Source organism: Lottia gigantea (assembly GCF_000327385.1).
Source record: "Lottia gigantea unplaced genomic scaffold LOTGIsca_2743, whole genome shotgun sequence".
NCBI lineage: Eukaryota > Metazoa > Mollusca > Gastropoda > Lottiidae > Lottia > Lottia gigantea.
Genome location: NW_008708873.1, coordinates 1 through 1,674, shown reverse-complemented (window position 1 = coordinate 1,674; position 1,674 = coordinate 1). Strand labels below are relative to the sequence as shown.

Here is a 1,674-nt window from a genome sequence, read left to right as displayed (position 1 = left end):
AATCAATACCAAGAGGTTTGGCCAAGGATCAGCTGGTAGAAAGGATCCTCGTGAACCTAAGTTGTTATCCTTGTAAAATCAATACCAAGGGGTTTGACCAAGGATCAGCTGGTAGAAAGGATCCTCGTGAACCTAAGTTGTTATCCTTGTAAAATCAATACCAAGAGGTTTGACCAAGGACCAGCTGGTAGAAAGGATACTTGTGAACCTAAGTTGTTATCCTTGTAATATCAATACCAAGAGGTTTGACCAAATTGGTTGTTTGTTTGTTTGTTTGTTTGTTTATGTTTAAACTTGCTATTTACAGGAATTGATGTAAAGTTTTTACAAGTCGGGTTACTGATGTCTAACAATAGTGTTTATTCTTTACATAAAACATCTACTAGACCAGTAAGTCTATTTAATAACACTGTTTGAGGCGTATATTCTTTCGTCTTACAATGTCTTCAGGTGTATAGAAATATAAAATGACGAGGTGACTTGTATTAAAGGAAACATAAATCACACGAGTTGTCATTTTAACTTTCAAATGTAGATAATTCTAGACACACATGGATTTGAAGGCTCAAATTTCGACGTTGAACTGTGAACACTATTACTGATTGGCTTAGCTAAAAAATTCCAGTTTCAGAGACTACAGTATGATTGGTCAAGATATGGCAGAGTCTCAAGAAAAGACGAGTCGTCATTTTAACTTTCAAAGTAGATAATTCTAGACACACATGGATATGAAGGCTCAAATTTTGACAGTGAGCTGTGAACACTATTACTGATTAGCTTAGCTAAAAATTCCTGTTTCTGAGACTACAGTTTGATTTGTTAAAAAGAATGGCGCACCTGTCCCTTTAATGTCACGCTATTCTCTTAAATTTTATTATTTTCTAGTTTTTACAGAAGAAAAGTGAAGAATGGGGAGTTGAAATGGAAGTTGTAGCAGAACTACGTTTTAATCTGTCAAAAACTCTGAAATGTCACAAGAAGAACAGCGTAGACGTTGAAGTGGACTTTATTAAACTCTCGCATAAAACTGGAAAATCGTGACCAAAAATGCAGTAACGAAAATATTAGCTCGATCCTTTGGGGGACAGTTTTCACCATCCTTTTAACCAATCATACTTTAGTCTCAGAGACAGGAATTTTTTAGCTAAGCTAATCAGTAATAGTGTTCACAGCTCACCGTCGAAATTTGAGCCTTCAAATCCATGTGTGTCTAGAATTATCCGTGTTTGAAAGTTAAAATGACGACTCGTCTTTTCTTGAGACTCTGTGATATATAGAAAAGACATCCATAGAAATAGTGAGTGAAATTCCTAGTTTGAGATATTTTTAAAGGAATTATATGATTTTGGTACATTTCTAGTATTTCTGAAGACTATTTACATATATTCAAGACTCAAATCAACCAAGCCAAGGACCATGTATAGTGTATTGTTGTATTTTTAAAGGAATTATATGATTTTGGTACATTTCTAGTATTTCTGAAGACTATTTACATATATTCAAAACTCAAATCAACCAAGTCAAGGACCATGTATAGTGTATTGTTGTATTTTTAAAGGAATTATGTGATTTTCGTACATTTCTAGTATTTCTGAAGACTATTTACATATATTCAAGACTCAAATCAACCAAGCCAAGGACCATGTATAGTGTATTGTTGTATTTTGAAGGAAT

The 1,674-nt window shown here is 33.8% G+C and overlaps 1 protein-coding gene across 1 annotated transcript; it reads left to right on the top strand.

The window, feature by feature from the left end:
* Nucleotides 1-306: 306 nt before the first annotated feature.
* LOTGIDRAFT_147513 (hypothetical protein) lies at nt 307-1,041 on the top strand (the record flags this gene model as incomplete). Its single annotated transcript, XM_009056412.1, has 2 exons — nt 307-390; nt 886-1,041. Coding segments are annotated over 2 exons (240 nt in total), but the record flags the coding sequence as incomplete, so codon positions are not given.
* Nucleotides 1,042-1,674: the final 633 nt, after the last annotated feature.